The sequence below is a fragment of the Anabrus simplex genome, chromosome 2, assembly GCF_040414725.1.
Source record: "Anabrus simplex isolate iqAnaSimp1 chromosome 2, ASM4041472v1, whole genome shotgun sequence".
Lineage (NCBI taxonomy): Eukaryota > Metazoa > Arthropoda > Insecta > Orthoptera > Tettigoniidae > Anabrus > Anabrus simplex.
The window spans coordinates 199,414,173-199,433,028 of record NC_090266.1 but is presented as its reverse complement, the minus strand read 5'-3'; the positions used below and the strand labels follow the sequence as shown (position 1 = coordinate 199,433,028).

The 18,856-nt window shown below is 37.7% G+C and overlaps 1 protein-coding gene across 1 annotated transcript in view; it reads left to right on the top strand.

Moving 5' to 3' along the window:
* Pdp (pyruvate dehydrogenase [acetyl-transferring]-phosphatase 1-like protein, mitochondrial) overlaps positions 1 to 18,655 on the top strand; it is a 52,525-nt gene extending 33,870 nt beyond the window's left edge. The window contains exon 3 of the mRNA XM_067140499.2: positions 9,572 to 18,655. Within this exon, the coding sequence (XP_066996600.1) occupies positions 9,572 to 10,734 (1,163 nt within the window). The 3' untranslated portion in view covers positions 10,735 to 18,655. The remainder of the gene's footprint in view (positions 1 to 9,571) is intronic.
* The last annotated feature ends 201 nt before the right edge of the window (positions 18,656 to 18,856 follow it).

Sequence of the window (18,856 nt, the reverse complement as noted above, 5' to 3'; positions counted from 1 at the left end):
ATCATTGCTACCAGTCAGTCAATCAGAATGTTCAAACATAAAACATTGAAAAATATATAAGAGTGTTCATCTTGGCTACGTGAAAAAAACACGTAATCGTGTTGCCAGAGGTTAAAAACATAAGGTACAACACAGAGCTGGCAGTGTAATAATCAAACTCACTGCTACCAATATTTAAAAATTAAGAGGGTTCCTCCTATTCATTACAAAGATGTTTATTAATGTGAAAGAATCACATATCGTTCACATGAGGTACTAGTTTCGGCACCAGATATGTGCCATCATCAGCCACAAAGTCAAATCGGGCAAACACAATAAAACCTTAAAACAACTTTAAACACACTATAACATCTGCATGGATGAATATGAAATATGACTTTAAAACAACTTTAAAAACACACTATAACATTTGCACAGATGAATATAAAATAAAATATGGTAGATGATGAAGTTGCATTCCATTTTAAAATCCGTTAAAATGATGACTCCGTTGTTGTATACCCATGGCGGTTTGTCCAGCTTGTATATATCTTAAGTTTTCTAAAACTGTTAAATTATGCGGTGGGGTTTATTGTCATATGAAGTTGACACTATGTGTGTTCTGTAGTTTGGTTCCGGAAAATAAACGTAAACATAAACTTGGTTAGATCCAAAGAATTAATTCCCACTTCAATATGGGTTGAGGAACCTGGGGAAGAAATTAGAAGTCGAATTAGGCAAAAGATCGGAAGGAAAGATCAAAAAGAAAAGTCTAGAAAAACCCAGAGAATACTAGAAACGAACTCACCTTGAGCAGCCTGAGTGATTGGCGGACGGAGCTGGACTGATGGATGAGATTATAAGGTTAAGGGGCGAGGCGGAAGGGAGGAGAGGGGAGGGGTAGAGGTGGAGCAACTGTCACGGAGCTAAGGTGGAGCGGAAAGATGTGGTAGTGAGGTTAAATGATGTGGATATGTACTGCGTATGGTTTGAAAGATCGAATTGTTTTAGGTGGTCTAATATTTCTTAGCCATTTAATTAAGAGATCATAAAGAATATTAGATTTCTCGGAAATTTCATTTAAATTATAGTTAGGGTTGAAATATTGATCGCAATGAATGAAACATTAAAGAATATATCTTTTCTTTTCACAGATCAAGAAAAGTCAAAACTATTAAATATGAATCCAGGTCTACCCACAGTTAAGGCCCTCCCTAAAATACATAAAATTGACGTCCCTATCCGGCCTATTATTAACTATAAACCCAGCCCTCTATATAAAATTGTGCAATTTGTTCAGCGATTTTTAACTAAGAACTATCAATTTATCTCTAAAAAATCCATCAAGAACACTACTGAACTAATTGACTACCCTTCATTCTTTCGACATAGTAAATATGTATCCAAGCATACCCACAACCAAACTTTTCTCCATTATTGACGATAAACAAACAGAGCTCTCTCAGCAAATTAGAAATACAAGATTTTATTTCTCTTCTGAAACTGGTCATCAACAATAATTTCTTTAAATTTGATGAAACCATCTATCAACAAAATGGACTGGCCATGGGATCACCCGCATCGGGAATTCTAGCGGACATTTATTTAGATTTTCTGGAATATACAAAAATAAATAGCAATACTTTTCCAAACATCCTCATGTGGGCCAGATATGTTGACGACGCATTTGTTATAATGGATGAAGAAATCAAGAATGCGACCTCTACCCTGCAAGAACTAAACAATATTGACCCCCACATCAAATTTACGCTTGAGTCCAAAAATAATAAAGTAATTAATTTTCTGGATTTAACTATTCTCAGAAATCCATCTGCTCTTTCATAAAGAATTTTCAGAAAACAGACACAAACTGCCAATACTATTCGTCAAGATTCCATACACCCTCAAACACACAAACGTGCAGAGTATAATAGCATGGTTCATCGTGCATTCACGATACCTATGTCTAAAAAAGACCTCAATAGCGAACTCAACACTATAAGAGCAATCGCCAAATTCAATGGTTACAGATCACTTATAGAACAGATAATCAATCAATTTAGACACCGGCCCAAGACTACTCTCACTAAAGAAAAACCTATAACTAACGTTTCATCTACTTTTACATTCAACGACGGTATCCATCAAATCACCAATGTTTTTCGAAAACATAACGTAAAAATCTTCTTCAGAACTAATAATAGGACCTCAGAAATTATACATAATTCAACATCAGTCAACACCTCTAACAGACTTTCCAAATCTGGAATCTATAGATTCAAGTGTATCGACTGCAGCGCCTCCTACGTGGGACAAACAGGACGCAACTTATAACCAGATATTCAGAGCACGTCAGCGCGGTAAGATATAACAAGTTTTCTGCTGTAGGCCTACACATTCACGACTCTAATCATAAGTTTACTGATATAGAACATGATTTTGAAATACTTCAAATAGCAAACAAAGGGCCAATTATGAACATTGTCGAAAATTGTTTCATTCATTGCGATCAATATTTCAACCCTAACTGTAATTTAAATGAAATTGACGAGAAATCTAATATTCTTTATGATCTCTTAATTAAATGTCTAAGAAATATTAGACCACCTAAAAACAATTCGATCTTTCAAACCATACGCAGTACATATCCACATCATTTACCCCCACTACCACATCCTTCCGCTCCACCTTAGCTCCGTGACAGTTGCTCCGCCTCGCCCCTTAACCTTATAATCGCATCCATCAGTCAAGCTCCGTCCGCCAGTCACTCAGGCTGCTCAAGGTGAGTTCGTTTCTAGTATTCTCTGGGTTTTTCTAGACTTTTCTTTTTGATCTTTCCTTCCGATCTTTTGCCTAATTCGACTTCTAATTTCTTCCCCAGGTTCCTCAACCCATATTGAAGTGGGAATTAATTCTTTGGATCTAACCAAGTTTATGTTTACGTTTATTTTCCGGAACCAAACTACAGAACACACATAGTGTCAACTTCATATGACAATAAACCCCACCGCATAATTTAACAGTTTTAGAAAACTTAAGATATATACAAGCTGGACAAACCGCCATGGGTATACAACAACGGAGTCATCATTTTAACGGATTTTAAAATGGAATGCAACTTCATCATCTACCATATTTTATTTTATATTCATCTGTGCAAATGTTATAGTGTGTTTTTAAAGTTGTTTTAAAGTCATATTTCATATTCATCCATGCAGATGTTATAGTGTGTTTAAAGTTGTTTTAAGGTTTTATTGTGTTTGCCCGATTTGACTTTGTGGCTGATGATGGCACATATCTGGTGCTGAAACTAGTACCTCATGTGAACGATATGTGATCTTTCACATTAATAAACATCTTTGTATTGAATAGGAGAAACCCTCTTAATTTTTAAATATTGTAATCCCACTTCAATACGGATCATGAAATTTCTAAATATTAAATCACTGCTACCAGTCAGTTAATAAGAATGTTCATACGTAACACAAAGTGATGATTATATTCTTTTGAATGAAGAAATAATTAAATCCCAATCTTGAATTGATACGTGAGTCGGGCAAGAGAAATCACATATTGTAGCAGACATGGAGTAGTAACACTTGAAACAGGATTGATCACGCCTGAAGCTGCTTATAAGGTAGAGGCCAATATCCACTTCATCCGAAACAATGGTTAAAGCCGAATAACGTGTATTAATTTTTACTGGGAGTTCAAGACCAAAACGGAATAAGAATCAAATTGCGTGGTCTGAAGTCTCTTTTGTTGGATTGACTGGAGACATTGACTGTGTGCTTCACAGATACAACACACGCAGCAACGGGCATACGTTTAACAGACCCCATCGAACGGCTAATGTCACCAGTTTTGGTCTTGAACTCCCAGTAAAAATGAAGACACCTGTTATTCGGCTTTAACCATTGTTTCGGATGAAGTGGATATTGGCCTCTACCTTATAAGCGGCTTCAGGCGTGATCGGTCCTGTTTGAAGTGTTACTACTCCATGTCTGCTACAACGTGATTTCTCTTGCCCGACTCATGTATCCATCCAAGATTGGGATTTAATTATTTCTTCATTCAAAAGGATATAATCATCACTTTTTGTTATGTATGAACATTCTTATTAACTGACTGGTAGTAATGAGTTGATTAATACACTGCCAGCTCTGTGTTGTACCTTATGTTTTTAACCTCTGGCAACACGATTGTATGTTTTTCTCTTAGCCATGTTGTAATATTTTATGTTTTTTTTTTCACACTAGTCTTAAGCCTATTTGATTTTCTAAATATAAATGTTTCTTAGGGTGCCATATATTTTAAGGACGCTAGGTTCAGGGCCCTGGCCTAACTTTAGGCTAAGATTTATTTCAGCTGATGATGCTTACAACAGTTAAGTGAAACATGTCTCATCTTACAACGCCTGTTGTAATGTTTAAATCCTAAATATAAGGAAAGATAAGTATTGGAAAGGTGGTGTTAACTATTATTCTTATTTTAATGTTCATAATCTGATGTCCAATACGGTCTACAATGAGTTTTATTACTTGTAACATACCACTTAGTTGAGCAGCTCGTCTTCTTTCTCCGAATTCTTCCCAGCCCAAACTTTGCAATATCTGTGTAACACTACTCTTTTGTCGGAAATCACCCAGAACAAATCGAGCTGCTTTTCTTTGGATTTTTTCCAGTTCTTGAATCAGGTAATCCTGGTTAGGGTCCCATACACTGGAACCATACTCTAGTTGGGGTCTTACCAGAGACTTACATGCCCTCTCCTTTACATCCTTACTACAGCCCCTAAACACCCTCATAACCATGTGCAGAGATCTGTACCCTTTATTTACAATCACATTTATGTGATTACCCCAATGAAGATCTTTCCTTATATTAACACCTAGATACTTACAGTGATCCCCAAAAGGAACTTTCACCCCATGAACGCAGTAATTAAAACCGAGAGGACTTTTCCTATTTGTGAAACTCACAACCTGACTTTTAACCCCGTTTATCAACATACCATTCCCTGCTGTCCATCTCACAACATTATAGAGGTCACGTTGCAGTTGCTCACAATCTTGTAACTTATTTATTACTCTATACAGAATAAGATCATCTGCAAAAAGCCTTACCTCTGATTCCACTTCTTTGCTCTTATCATTTATATATATAAGAAAACATAAAGGTCCAGTAATTCTGCCCTGAGGAATTCCCCTCTTAATTATTACACGATCAGATAAAGCTTCGCCTACTCAAATTCTCTGAGATCTATTTTCTAGTAATATAGCAACCCATTCAGTCACTCTTTTGTCTAGTCCAATTGCACTCATTTTTGTCAGTAGTCTCCCATGATCTATCTATCTATGCTTTACACAGCTCAATTGCAGTACAGTCCATTTGACCTCCTGAATCCAAGATATGTGCTATATCTTGCTGGAATATTACAAGTTGAGCTTCAGTGGAATAACCTTTCCTAAAACCGAACTGCCTTCTATCGAACCAATTATTAATTTCGCAAACATGTCTAATATAATCAGAAAGAATGTTCTCCCAAAGCTTACATGCAACACATATCAAACTTACGGGCCTGTAATTTTCAGCTTTATGTCTGTCTATCACCGTTTCCTTTATACACAGGGGCTACTGTAGCAACTCGCCATTCATTTGGTATAGCTCCTTCAAGCAAACAATAATCAAATAAGTACTTAAGATATGGTACTATATCCCAACCCATTGTGTTTAGTATATCTCCAGAAATCTTATCAATTCCAGCTGCTTTTCTAGTTTTCAACTTTTGTATCTTATTGTAAATGTCATTGTTATGTAAATTTTAATACTTCTTTAGCATTAGTCTCCTCCTCTATCTGGACATTATCCTTGTAACCAACAATCTTTACATACTGCTGACTGAATACTTCTGCCTTTTAAAGATTCTCACATACACACTCCCCTTGTTCATTAATTATTCCTGGAATGTCCTTCTTCCTTCCCGCCTCTGCTTTGTCCAGCACAAATCGTAAAGGATTCGAAGTTATTTTGGTGTAAAATCTTAGGTGAATAAATCTGTGTATTTATTATGCAGTAATTGCGTGGGAGTCTGATATTTGTGTGGCAGAGAGTTGAGCAACAGATATTCACAGGGTCATCAGAGTTATAAAAATAGAGGAAATGTTTCATCAGAACTGAAATTTAATAAATAATAGGGCAGGTGAAGAAAGAGAAAGGTAAAATTAAATAGAGGTGGGAATGGAGAAAGAACAGGGCATTAAAATATATTTTAGGTGTAAGTTAAGAAAAAGAAAAAACTAGTACCTGTACAAATAGAAATACAGAGTGGAGCATATTTAGGTAGAAATTTTTTTACATTGTATAGCATTTAAAATACTGTGTGGGATGTACTGAAAGAAGTTCCGATGTTTGGACCGAAAATGCGAACACACTTCCATATCATTATGTTTGTCATGAATGGAAGACAAGTTTGTTGAACATCTCTCTATGATCTGACTTATAAATGAATTTATGAAGGAATGAATAAATAAATAAATTAATTAATTTTTAACTGTTATAACTTAGTCTGTGGTCAGGCTGCTCTACTAAGAAAGGTAAGGAAAATGGATCATAAAAGTATATCTTTATGGATTTGTAATTGCAGTAATTACATTGTTTATAATCATCTGGTAGTTTTTTATGAGTGTTAAGTACACGTATGGTGCATTATGTTGCCCATTAGGCATGAGAAAAGCTTCATTGCCTTATGTAGAGCATATTCCAACCGAAATCTGTGACACAGCAGTCCACTGTGTCCTTGGGCTGCCAAGACGACTTCTACCCAGCCAGGCAGCCTGTAGATACTGGAGTGCCACATGGTCAACATAACACCCTTGGCCATGTTGCTAGGCTTTATTGACTGGATCTGCTGCCTCTGTTCAGACAGCTCCTCAATAATTTCATGAGTCTGAGTGAATCTGTTCCAGCCCTCAGCCCAGAAATAAAATTCCTGGACTTGCTGGTAATCACACCAGGGTCCTCCATATAACAGGCAGGTACACTACACCTACACCATAGGAAAAAAATGAAATGGCGTATGGCTTTTAGTGCCGGGAGTGTCCGAGGACATGTTCGGCTCACCAGGTGCAGGTCTTTCGATTTGACGCCCTTAGTCGACCCTAGGGATTTTGATATGCTAACAAATATGGCTGGAAGCCTCCGTGGCTCAGACGGCAGTGCGTCGGCCTCTCACCGCTGGATACCGTGGTTCAAATCCCGGTCACTCCATGTGAGATTTGTGCTGGACAAAGCGGAGGCTGGCCAGGTTTTTCTCCGGGTACTCCGGTTTTCCCTGTCATCTTTCATTCCAGCAACACACTCCATTCTCATTTCATAGCATCAGTCATTCATTAATAAATCACTTTGGGAGGGGCGACCCCATCGTACTAATAGCCTATATCTGTTTCATTCATTACATCCCTGACCCGGTCAATGACTGGAAAACAGGTCGTAGGTTTTCATTTTCAACAAATATATGGCTATTCCCTCACTACTACTTACAAGATAAGAGATACAGTCAGTCACTCACTTGCCCACTTTAGTACTGTAACAGGTGTGCCCACTTCTTTTGACAATGTAGGCTGTCTACAGGGCTAAGGCCGTAGCCAGCATTTTCTCTGTGCACATAGCTTATGCTAACTTGCGTGGTGTTGCCCACGCGCAAACATGGCCCTCTGCTGCCCATAGCTGCTGTCTGAGGGCAGCTCGGTTGTGCAGGCCTTTCCTAGGGGTTACATGTTCCTCTGAAGGCCCATTTGCCATTCCATAATAATAATAATAATAATAATAATGATATTCATCACCCATTTTCATTTCTCTCCTGGGTCAGCTCGTGAATCAAGGACTTCCATCATCATCTCTTGACCACTCTTTTCCTGCTTCAAATATTTCTTCTATCTTTTCTCCTCTCTTTATACTCTGCTCTACTGTAACTATCCACCTCATGTGAGGCCTTCCTTGTGGTCTCTTTCCTGTTGGTTTCTCTGCAAATACTTTCCCTTATCATGTGTCTATACTATTTCAGCTTGCTTAATTCTGTCCTGTGTTGTAGTTTTGAAACTCCAATCCTCTTTCTAATCTCTTCATTTTTGATTCTGTCTTTCCTTGTCTTCCCTACGATATCTTTAAGGAATTTCATCTCGGTTGTCTGAACTCTGTCATCTCATTTGTTGTTGTCCATGTACCTGCTGCATGTGTCACTATATAATAGGCTGAATATATTCCTTGCCGGGCTGAGTGGCTCAGACGGTTAAGGCGCTTGCCTTCTAACCCCAACTTGGCAGGTCCGATCCTGGCTAGTCTGGTGATATTTGAAGGTGCTCAGATACGACAGCCTCGTGTCGGTGGATTTACTGGCACGTAAAAGAACTCCTGCGGGACTAAATTCTGGCACCTCTGCGTCTCCGAAGACCGTAAAAGCAGTTAGTGGGATGTAAAGCAAATAACATTATTATTATTATTATTATTATTATTATTATTATTATTATTATTATTATTGAATATATTCCATGGAACTTCTTGGTTCCACAGTATATCCCTCACACTCTGGTAAAAGCCATTTGCTTGTACTCTTTCCAGTCTCCTCTCTAGTATCCCCAGTTATCTTCTCATCTTCTGTTATTATACTTCCCAAGTATTTGATACTTTTCACAGCTTCTACTGGTTTCCTATTTAACTGTTATCTTCCCTGTGTATTTCTTTCTAACTTTTGCCATAACTACTGTTTTACTCTCCTCAACACCAAGCGAGTTGGCCGTGCTGTTAGGGGCATGCAGCTGTGAGCTTGCATTCGGGAGATAATGGGTTCAAACCCCACTGTCGGCAGCCCTGAGGATGGTTTTTCATGGTTTCCCCATTTTCACGCCAAGTAAATTCTGGGGCTGCACCTTAATTAAGGCCACAGCCATTTTCTTCCCACTTCTAGCCCTTTCCTATCCAATCATCGTCATGAGATCTATATGTGTCGGTGCGATGTAAAGAAACTTGTTTTCAGAAAAAAGCCCATCCATTATTCTCCTTCCAAACTCTTCTATCACCTGATTCCAAACAACAACAACAACAACAACAACAATCATCGTAGTCATCATGTGAATCAGAAAGAGGTAAGCTTTCAAATGGTGTAAGGGTTTTTCCAAATTGCTTGTGTGTTTTGCAAGATTATGCATTACAAACAGCAAACAAACTTTCTCTCTTTATAATATTAGTATTGGTGATCTTGGTTCACGTTGTATAAATTTTAACTGCATATCACAGAAATTATGATACCGGTAGGGCTACTGGTATTGTTCTGAAGCGGGATTAATTATGTTGTTGAGCTGGAATATTTATTAGTGGTTTTTTCTAAACTGAACGTGGAATGTACAAAATATTAATTTTTCTATATCTGCACAATCAGCATTGGAATTTTCTTTTTACAATGAGAAAAACATGTAACTAAATATGCAAGAACTGGAACATATTTTTTTTAAACTGATAATTAGTTGTTCAGTAGTATTCTGCTATCTGTGATGAGGCATTAACTCTAATGATTTGTTTTTCTTTAATTTTCCAGGAATGCTTCTGGGAGTTTTTGATGGCCATGGCGGAGAAGAATGTGCACATGTTGTAGCGAAGAGATTATTTCACTACATTACTGCCTCGATGCTGCCACCAGATCTCCTCCAAAAATATCTTACGTCACTATACCAAGAGGAAAGAATGGAGCTTCTTGAGTCATACAACAACAAAATTGAACTGGTAGATGAATTAAAAACTTTATATAATACCAGTTTTCAGTTATTTATTAAGGAATTGTCTGAAACAAAGAGTCAACAGAAAGACTTTCTGATGAAAGAAGCTATAGAAAATGCATTTCTCCGTTTGGATAGGGATATGTCCCAAGAAGCTTTGCAAGGAAGTGATGGAAAGATAAATACAAAAACTTTATCTGTAGCTATGTCTGGTGTTGTAGCTTGTGTGGCACATATAGATGGACCCCATTTACATCTAGCTAGTGTTGGAGATTGCCAGTCTGTATTAGGAATTCTTAGTGATGTTAATACCTGGACTGCAAAAAAATTGAACTTTGAACACACTGCTGATAACCGTTGTGAAGTAGAGCGAATATTACAGGAACATCCAAAAAATGAAAAAGATACTGTCATTAAAATGGACCGCCTTCTCGGTCAACTTGCTCCTCTTCGAGCATTAGGAGATTTTAGGTACAAGTGGAGTAAAGATGTTCTTAACCAGATAGTGTTGCCACATTATGGGGAGAATGCTTTGCCTCCTAATTATTATACACCTCCATATCTCACAGCGAGACCAGATGTTACCTATCACCGCCTGACTCCTAGAGACAAGTTCTTAGTTATTGCTTCAGATGGACTTTGGGATTTGATATCCCCTCTGCAAGTTGTTCGCCTTGTAGGGGAGCATATGAGTGGCAAAGTAACCCTTAGTCCTTTTCGTCTTCCTCGTAAGGGTATGCAGCTCTCAGAAATAAATAACATGTTACTTCAGAGGAAGGAAGGGCTCAAAATGAAACCTATTGATACAAATGCTGCTACACACCTACTAAGAAATGCATTGGGTGGCACAGAGTACGGTATTGATCATGCCAAGCTTTCACAATTACTCTCAATGCCAGATGAAGTAGTTAGATTGTTCAGAGATGACATAACAATTACTGTGGTCTTTTTTGACTCAGAGTATTTAAGACATTGCCCTGCCTAAATATTTCCCTCTGTGTTTCTCTATTAGTTTGTTATTAAATTGGATGACAGCGTTATGTCAGTTTGTGTACCTGAATATTTAAAAAAAAGTTATTCTTTATTAAATGAATGTACTGTAGTTAGTTTTCATTAGCTTAATGGTTATTATTATTCAAGCAGTTGAATTTACCAGCGGTGAAGAGCTCTTAAAAAGCTTTTGAGGCTTAGTCTACCCCCAAAAAATTGAATTATTATACCTATTAACATAATTTTGTAAGAACTATGTATCATAACATTTGGCTTTGCTCTTTTTGACCATATGTTAAGGTCACTGTTGTGACATTCCACGCAATATGGAGAGTTCAACACTGGATGTTTGTGGCGTTGGCCTCAGCTTGCTCTGCGGAAGATTGTACAGTGGGGATTATCGATTCACCCAAGGCGCTGGGAGAAAGTTTAGAGCCAGTCAGCCAATGTTGTGGCTAGACTCAGCCACTACTACACTACTGCAAGTTGCTAGTTCTTTCCTTCCCCACTATATGATGAGGAAGGCAGGTCGCCAGCTAATCTTGTAGCTCTTTGGCTGCTGAAGAGAAAGTTCTGTTGAAATTCATTATTTAAATATATGTGAATATACATATTTTAAAACGTGTTGGTTTTTCGGGCACAGATGTCCCACAAGACAGGCCTCAAGGGGGGGCCACATGGCACCCACTTTAGTCAGTCTCTGTTATCCCCATTTATTTTTCCAGAATCATAGACATTTTGAGTTGTTTTATATAGTATTACAAAATTGATGCAAACAAGGGATATACTAAATAGATGGGAGAATACTTCTCAAAAATGCTAAATATTAAATACACTGAATTGTTTAGATGGGATGGAGCAAGACGACACAATAGAAGAAGGGGAACAAGAAATAGATGAAGCCATATAGAAGATGAAGAGTGGTAAAGCAGCAGGAGTGGATGAGGTGACTACAGAAATTATAAAAGCAGCAGGACCTATGGGGTTTACAGTGGCTGTAAGGATTATTTATAATAATATGTAGGAAAAACTTGATCCCAAAAGAGTAGGGAAAGGAACAAATTATTCCGATATTTAAGAAAGGGGATTAGAAGGAATGTAGTAACTACAGAGGGATCACCCTTATTGCCCATGTAGCTAAGATCATTGAGAGAGTATTGGAAAGAAGGCTGAGGAGAAAATTTGCAGGAATGGAAGCAGAACAGTGTGGTTTTAGAAAAGACAGATCATCGTTTGACCTGACCTTTACATTAAGACAGATGATGGAAAAAATATGGGAATTTGGAAAAGACGCAGTGCTGACATTTACGAATATTGAGAAAGCGTATGACAGTGTGCCTAGATAAGGCAAACACATTAAGGAAAACAAAAAGACAAAAAAATGTTAAAAGCTATATACAAGAATTGTGTTAGTAGCGTATAGACCAGAATAGGAGAAACAAAATGGCTTAAAGTTGAAACGGGTCTCTGATAGGGAAATGTCTTGTCCCCAATACTATTCATAATAGACTTGGGTGAAATTAATAAGACCATTAAACAGAGATTGGGAAGAGAGGCAACAAAAGCCTTGTTGTTTGCTGATGATATAGTGATATGGGGTGAGGATGGAAAACCAAGTAGATGTATAGAACAAAAGAGATTTAAAAATGTGAGAGTAGAACAGTTGTGGTCGGGCTGAGTGGCTCAGATGGTTGAGGCGCTGGCCATCTGACCCCAACTTGGCAGGTTCGATCCTGGCTCAGTCGAGTGGTATTTGAAGGGGCTCAAATACGTCAGCCTCATGTCTGTAGATTTACTGGCACATAAAAGAACTCCTGCGGAACTAAATTCCAGCACCTCGGCGTCTCTGAAGACTGTGGAGCGTAAAGAAAATAATATTATTGTTATTATTATTATTAAAAAAATAGTATCACTAGGGAAAGGAAGGAAAGGGGAAAAGGAAATTGGATGGAAAAATTCTGGAGGTGATTGGGAAAAGAATTCAAACAGCTTCTACCAGAGTGGGACTGAGACTATCCAAAGCAATGTAAAAAGGTTTTATATCCAACTTATTATGAACCTATACTAACATATGCTGCTGGAACATGGAAAAAAAAAGAAGAAAAAAGAGTGCTGAATATAGGCAGTGGAGATGAAATTCCTGAGAGACATCGAAGGCAATATCAGAAAGAATAGGGCTGGAAATGAGGAAATCTGAAAAAGGACAGGAACCTCAAAACTTAAGGACAAGATAGATACAACTAAACTGAAATGGTATGGGCACATGATGAGGATGGGAGAGGAGAGAGTGCCAAGGAAGGAATTTGCAGAAATGTTAACAGTGAAGGGGCCTAGAGGACGACCTCGAAATGGATGGGTAGGTACAGTGAGGGAGTGCATAGAGAAACGGGGAGGAAAACAAGATGATGTAGTCAAGAAAGGAAAGGAGTGGTGAAGAGAGACAGGCAGCAATGGAGGTACTTGATTCACAACCCAACCCAGAAAACTGGAACCTGGAAATGAAGAAGGATTAAAAAACTGTATATGTGTTTGAATAGGGTTTTTATTTATTTTTCCTGTAAGTAGTTAGGCATGAAAATTGATAAGAAAAAGACCAAGGCAATGATCATGGGGTCAAAGAAGGACTCGACAGCTAAAATAATACTTTCGGGTTAGGAGATCGAACAAGTGCCTAAATTCAAATATTTGGGAAGAATAATCAGAAGTGATCTTTATTGCTTGGACAAAGTGAAGGCTAGAATTGCAATGGCCAAGGAAGCATTTATGAAACAAAGGACACTGTTGAGTGGGCCTCTAAATAAGGACCTTAAGAAGAGGTTATTGAAGTGCTTTGTGTGGAGTGTGGCGCTTTATGGGGCTGAGACTTGGACATTGAGAAAAGAGGAAGAAAGATGACTAGAAGCATTTGAAATGTGGATCTGGTGGAAGACGGAGAAAATCAGCTGGCAGGAAAAAGTAAGGAATGAGGAAGTATTAAAGAGAGTGGATGAAAGAAGGGGAACGATATTGGAATGCAATCACAGACGGAAGAAAAATTGGTTAGGCCACTGCTTGCGACGAAATTGTTTAATAACCGAAGCATTGGAAGGGAAGATACAAGGGAAACTGAAGAGAGGAGGGAAGAAGTATCAGTTAGTGGACAGTGTAAAACTTAAAATAACCCATTGGAAGACAAAGAGAATAGCTGAAGACAGAACAGCATGGAGAATTCACGCGAAGACCTGCCGATAGGCAGGCCACCAGTGATGATGATATTTTATGGCCTACATCGGACCACTAGTCAGTTATAAAAAGAATTTCTTGATTTCCTATCCGCCCAATATTTTTTCATTCTGAGAAATGCTGCCTTCCTTTGTTCTGTTGAAAATACCCTCCCATTAGACCTTTTATTGATCTTGGTCTGTAGCCTGGTGTGTGTGTGTGTGTGTCTTGAAGTATCTTAATTTTTTCTGTTTTAGTTTTGAGATCGTCTATTGTTATTTGTAGTTGTTTAATATCCTTCTTAATTTCCGTACCTGTTTAATCTTGGTCTTGCTATTCCATAATTTTTCAATTGTTCTTCTGCTAGTTCTGGTGTTAGGTGTTCTGATAAGATGTCCAAAGAATGATATGTTTTTTCCTAATTGTGCTCAATACTGATTCAATTTCCTTATAAACTGTTTTATTTGATGCTATTGTCCATTTACTTGATACTGTTTATTTATGCATGTTCTAACTTTTCTTCTTTCTGTCTTAGGTATTTTGTCTGTTTCAGCTGTCCTAGTAGTTTTGAAAATGGTTTCACTGGCATAAGTTATTTCTGTTTTATAATGTCTTAATTTTGCTGCTCTCGATAAGCTTTTTTCATTGTATGTAGTCTTGGTAATATAATTTGCTTTGTTTAATTTATTTATTCTGTTATGCCAAGCTGGTTTCTTATTAAGATTATAAGTCATGATTTCTCCTGAATACTTAAATTTAGCATGAACGACCTGCATAAGCAGAAACATATCAGAAAGAAAAAGAAGAAGACTACAATTTATCAAAAATTTTGATTTCTTGCCCATAAATTGTTACTTTGAATAGCTATTATATATCTATAGATCTTTTTTCCTTGTTTGACTGAGCGAGTTGGCCGTGCGGTTAGGGGCGCGCAGCTGTGAGCTTGCATTTGGGAGATAGTGGGTTTGAACCCCACTGTCGGCAGCCCTGAAGATGGTTTTCCGTGGTTTCCCATTTTCACACCAGCTACCTTAATTAAGGCCACAGCTGCTTCCTTCCCACTCCTAGCCCTTTTCTATCCCATTGTCACCATACGACCTATCTGTGTCAGTGCGACATAAAGCAAGTTGAAAAAATTTCTTTGGTTGTGGGTATACTTTGACAAAGGCAACACACATTCATATTAAACTAACAGATGGAAAATAAAATAGAGTTTTTCAATTTTCATGGTAAAACAAGTATCCTTAGCTAACAGGGTGCTCTGTATTGTTTTACCTATATTCTGTTTTTAAACTGAAAAGTCAAGGAGATTCGAGAATTGACTCATGGATCTGCTGTTGAGAAATAATCTAAGGTAAGCAGATTTCTTCAGCCTTCCATGTGTTTACAGCTTTGCTTGTCACTGGAGTTTACAGTTATTAATACCATTTCAACTTTCCCACAATCATTTACTTGAAATGGAAATATCTGTCCATTAAATATGTTAATGCTGTAGTTTCCCATGTTGTTTTTGTTGTTGTATATTTTCTTTCTTTATTATTTTTAAAAAGCATCACAGTTATAATAATAATAATATTGATTTTACTTACTACTGACTACCTGTATGGTTCATGGAGGTGCCGGAATTTTGTCCCGGAAGAGTTCTTTCATGTGCTGGTAAATCTGCTGACACGAGGCTGACTTATTTAAACACCTTCAAATACTACCAGACTTAGCCAGGAAGAATCCCACCGACTTATGCTCGGAAGGCCAGCGCTTTACCATATGAACCATTTGGCCTGATTTTCTGATCTCGGAGCCTATCTGGTAGAAGATAGATGAAAAAATACCTTTCTTTCTATTTAGCTAAGTGGAAAATAAGTTTAATCTAAATGAGGTACTTACACAACTTTTGTTCAGTTTACTAGGTCTTCATCTGACACTTTTCAGTTCTACTTTTGTCTGTGTAATCTCTTGATTTCTCCACTTGCGACAGTTGTAAAATGTATTTTAAGACTTATTGTTAACTTCATATCTCCTTTCGAGAACATGGCAGGGAATATGACAAAAGCCTGCCTGATAAAGACAGTATAATAATATTAATTGTACAGTATAGCCTCAGTTACTGTGTGCAGACATTTTAATTGAGGTCATCTAGGTTGACTACAAGTCAATTTTGATGTTCCATTTTACTCTACTAGATGGCAGATTCTCTTGGGTGACCTGTGGCTGAGTTTTTAAAATTAATCCTGTTGGGTGAACACCAAATGTGTCGTCATAGATCTCTTACATGCCGACATTATATGACTTGGAGTATTGGATGGACTTCCTCTACCATTCAAAAGTCTGACTACGTTGAGACCTTTCCTGTTTGTCAGTTGAGGTGAAAAATCTCATTCAGAATTAATTCTATGTATTGGTCAGATTTAATGGTGCTGTTGAAAGAAAATTAGGCCTACAATTCTTGTAGCACTATTTTGGGTGGAGTTTCATGAATATTTTTGGGTTCTCATGTGATAAATACCAGTTATTTGGTGAATTTACACATCCATGCAAATAAAGCCATGCCTTCCTCATCAGAAAACAGCATTAATTCAGGATTTAATTTGCCACTGGTGACAGACAGACTGAAGAAGCCAATTGTGCAGTAATGTTTTCTTTGGAGCTGGATCTCTTGGGCATAAACTTTGCACTTCTGTGACTTTGTAAGGCTTAAATTTCAGTTTTCTTGCTGCCTGCCATGGAGAAGAGTATGAAACATCACTTTTTTGAACCAGTTTCCTTAAAGAGTTTTGGAGGGATCGCTCAAGTTATTGACAAATATTTTGAATTTGCTTTTGGCAGTTAAGACACTTGGCTGTTTAAGTCTTTTTGGTTTAATACCGAACCCACAATTTTGAATTTATTCACATCTTTCTTAATTCTCTAACACGTTGGCACTGAAGTTCATTCTCCCAGCAGATTTATGCTTTAAAAATCTACAGCACATGAAAATACTGTTCAACACTTAATTCAAAAGCCATCGATCGCTCCAAATGAATCAATTACTTCTGTATAAGCAGTCACACTGTACGCTAGCTATGGCATCATCGATTCGCCCAGATACGGCACGGGGAAAACCAGCAACTCAACTGAGACTCGCACTGTACATATGTACGTACATATCTTAATTACAGACTCTTTGTGCTTTCAGTGCTCAAGTCTACAAGCCTCAATGAGCCAGCCTTCTATTTGCAACTGCATTGTGGCCTTCTCTACTAGCACTGTACACCTATCTTCATATCATTAGCCTTGGTTTCTGTCTGCTTTTCTAACCCTATATGACCGAGATCATTATTCTTATAGGTAACCTATCCTCCTCTGTTTACCTACCACCATAGTCAGTTCATGCATACAACTTCATCAAGTTCATTCCTAACTTTTCCTTTATCTCTTAATTCTGAGCACCATTGTTCCTATTTGTTGGCACCAAAGTGTCATTCATTCTTGCTCTTTTCCTCTCTGTTTCTTTTAGCTTATGAATAGGCTATATTCAAATTCAGATTTATTCCCTTTACCTGCATTTTACGGAATAGGATACTTTACAAGAACAACCGAGCTTGATAGCTGCAGTCGCCTAAGTGTGGCCAGTATCCAGTATTCGGGAGATAGTGGGTTCGAACCCCACTGTCGGCAACCCTGAAAATGGTTTTCCGTGGTTTCCCATTTTCACACCAGGCAAATGCTTGGGCTGTACCTTAATTAAGGCCATGGCTGCTTCTTTCCCACTTCTAGCCCTTTCCTGTCCCATCGTCACCATAAGACCTATCTGTGTCGGTGCAACGTAAATCAACTTGCAAAAAAAAAAAAAAAAAAAAAATTACAAGAACAAAAGCACCCTATGCTTAAAGATACAGTATAGATCATATGTTAAACTAGGATAACACATGGTTACGTATATAATATTCTGAAATCTTCATAATTTGAAGTCCACCGGGCGAGTTGGCCGTGCGCGTAGAGGCACGCGGCTGTGAGCTTGCATCCGGGAGATAGTAGGTTCGAATCCCACTATCGGCAGCCCTGAAGATGGTTTTCCGTGGTTTCCCATTTTCACACCAGGCAAATGCTGGGGCTGTACCTTAATTAAGGCCATGGCCGATTCCTTCCAACTCCTAGACCTTTCCTATCCCATCGTCACCATAAGACCTATCTGTGTCGGTGCGACGTAAAGCCGCTAGCAAAAAAAAAAAAAAAAATTTGAAGTCCACATACATCGTATTTTTGGAATTAATCAGAATTTCCATGTAACAGTGTAAAACTAACACTTCAAGTTATCAGTACATAAAGTTCATTTCTTATATAGAATTTAATTGATACACAGAATTATAAAGTGAAAAACATCATATGTTTACATCAACATGGTATATTTGAAAATCATCAGAATTCACGTAGAGTATATAATACTTTGTTCAGTACTTTTTTAAATCTTTTTGTGAATATGAAATCTGTCAGCAGTTTAATTTCCTGTGGGAGTTTATTGAAAAATATTACTGCTTTTAAAAGAATCCTGTTCAGAAAATTGTTTGTTTACACTTACTCTTAAATAATTGTCCTCTGGTTTCATATTTATGTATGTTATGGTTGGTTACCACCTTTTGTGTGTTATTCCTTTCCAGTAAGATAACTTTAAATATATACAAACCATACAGTGTTAAAATATTGTGTTTTTTTTTTTTTTTTGAAGCAAGCCTACATGATTCTCCGTCGCAGTCCAAATATAAATCTTACTACCCTTTTATGTAATTTGAATAACCTCTCCATGCGCTGCACCTCCCCATATTCCAATATCATGTAAGTGAGAATACAGGGTGAACAAAAACTGTTGCACTTGGAGGTCGGCATGCGATTCCTCATCCTATTGCAAGACAAAAGTTTCTATAGCCAAATCGGATCTGGTG